General features: G+C 64.4%; 1 protein-coding gene across 1 annotated transcript in view; it reads right to left on the bottom strand.

The window, feature by feature from the left end:
- Positions 1 to 526: 526 nt before the first annotated feature.
- The window catches only part of KIF1A (kinesin family member 1A), a 58,814-nt gene continuing 58,109 nt past the window's right edge, over positions 527 to 1,231 (bottom strand). Inside the window, 2 exon segments of the mRNA XM_023521080.1 lie at positions 527 to 569; positions 973 to 1,106. Coding sequence (XP_023376848.1) covers positions 527 to 569; positions 973 to 1,106 — 177 coding nt within the window.

Genomic DNA, 1,231 nt, shown 5'->3' on the forward strand with positions numbered 1-1,231 from the left:
TCACCGTGGCCTTGCGGGGTGGCTGCCCCCCTGTCTGTCCCTAAGAGGCTTGGGAGAGGCGCATGGGACTAAGCGGGGCCGAGGTCCACCTGAACCCCGCAGGTCTGTGTGAAGGCATTAGAAATAAATACTTATAAACAGAACACAGTCTTATCATTAATTGCTGAGTGGACCGTTTCAACGTCGCTAACTACTGTATGTTAATTATAAGTCTGTCTATGCTTAAAAAAATATTAGAATGGCAGCGACACCCCATGACTCGTGGCCTCTCCCAACTCCCCACAGGGCACGTCTGAGAGAGTGACAACGTGGCCTCTGCTGGGAGCATGATGGGTCGTGTGATGCCGGTCCCCTGGCCAGAGGTGGGGCTCGCTGGACCCAGCGTGGGTGTCCCCAGGAGGAGGGGCCTTGGCTGTCTGGTTTGGGGGGGGTGCTGGGCGGCGATGACACGGTGGGTGGCGAGATAACGGGGCGGGGGGGCAGGGCCGGGCCTGCTGGCTGTGTCCAGGGCTGGGGCGTGTTCGGCTCAGACCCTCATCTGGGCAGACCTCCTTCTGGAGAGCTTGGACCTGCAGGAGGGCCGGGAGACGAGCAGCGGTCAGGTGGGCGGAGGTGGCGGAGGCCCGGAGGGGCGGCCACAGCAGCCTTCCAGGCTGCTTGATGTCCCTGGGCCCCTGCTGGCTCCTGTATCACCAGGGACTCAACCTCGGTTTCCTGTCCCTGTGACTGGGCAGGAGCGGCCGCTCTCCCATCAGCCCCCGAGGTAGGAGGGGCCTGGCTACCCCCCACACAGACGCATTTTCCCTGAGCGAGAGCTGACGCTGGTAGCAACAAAGTTTGAAAATCTCGGGATTCTGTGTGAGCAGCAACGACACAAAAACGGGCGTTCCCGTCCTCAGGAAGGTCCCCCCAGGCCCTCCATCCCCCCTGGCGGAGACTCGGACAGCTGCCCAGGTCCCGACGCGGCCCTACCGTATGGTCCCGGCCAGGAGAGGGTTGAACGCGTACAGCCAGTCGTGCATGTCCTTGTCGCTGTTGGCCTGCAGCAGGATGCCCCGGTGCTCCGTGCACACCGCGAACGTGTTGGGCGTCTGCAAGACATCGCGCTGTGAGAGGCGGGAGGGCCAGCGCGCGGCGGCCACGGGCCAGGGAGGGCCCCTCGGGAGAGAGCAGGCACGAGGGGACGGGCAGGCAGGCCGCGGGAGCGGGCGGGGCCGGGCGAGCGGCAGGG

The sequence above is a fragment of the Pteropus vampyrus genome, unplaced genomic scaffold (genome assembly GCF_000151845.1).
Source record: "Pteropus vampyrus isolate Shadow unplaced genomic scaffold, Pvam_2.0 Scaffold291, whole genome shotgun sequence".
In the NCBI taxonomy this organism is placed as follows: Eukaryota; Metazoa; Chordata; class Mammalia; order Chiroptera; family Pteropodidae; genus Pteropus; species Pteropus vampyrus.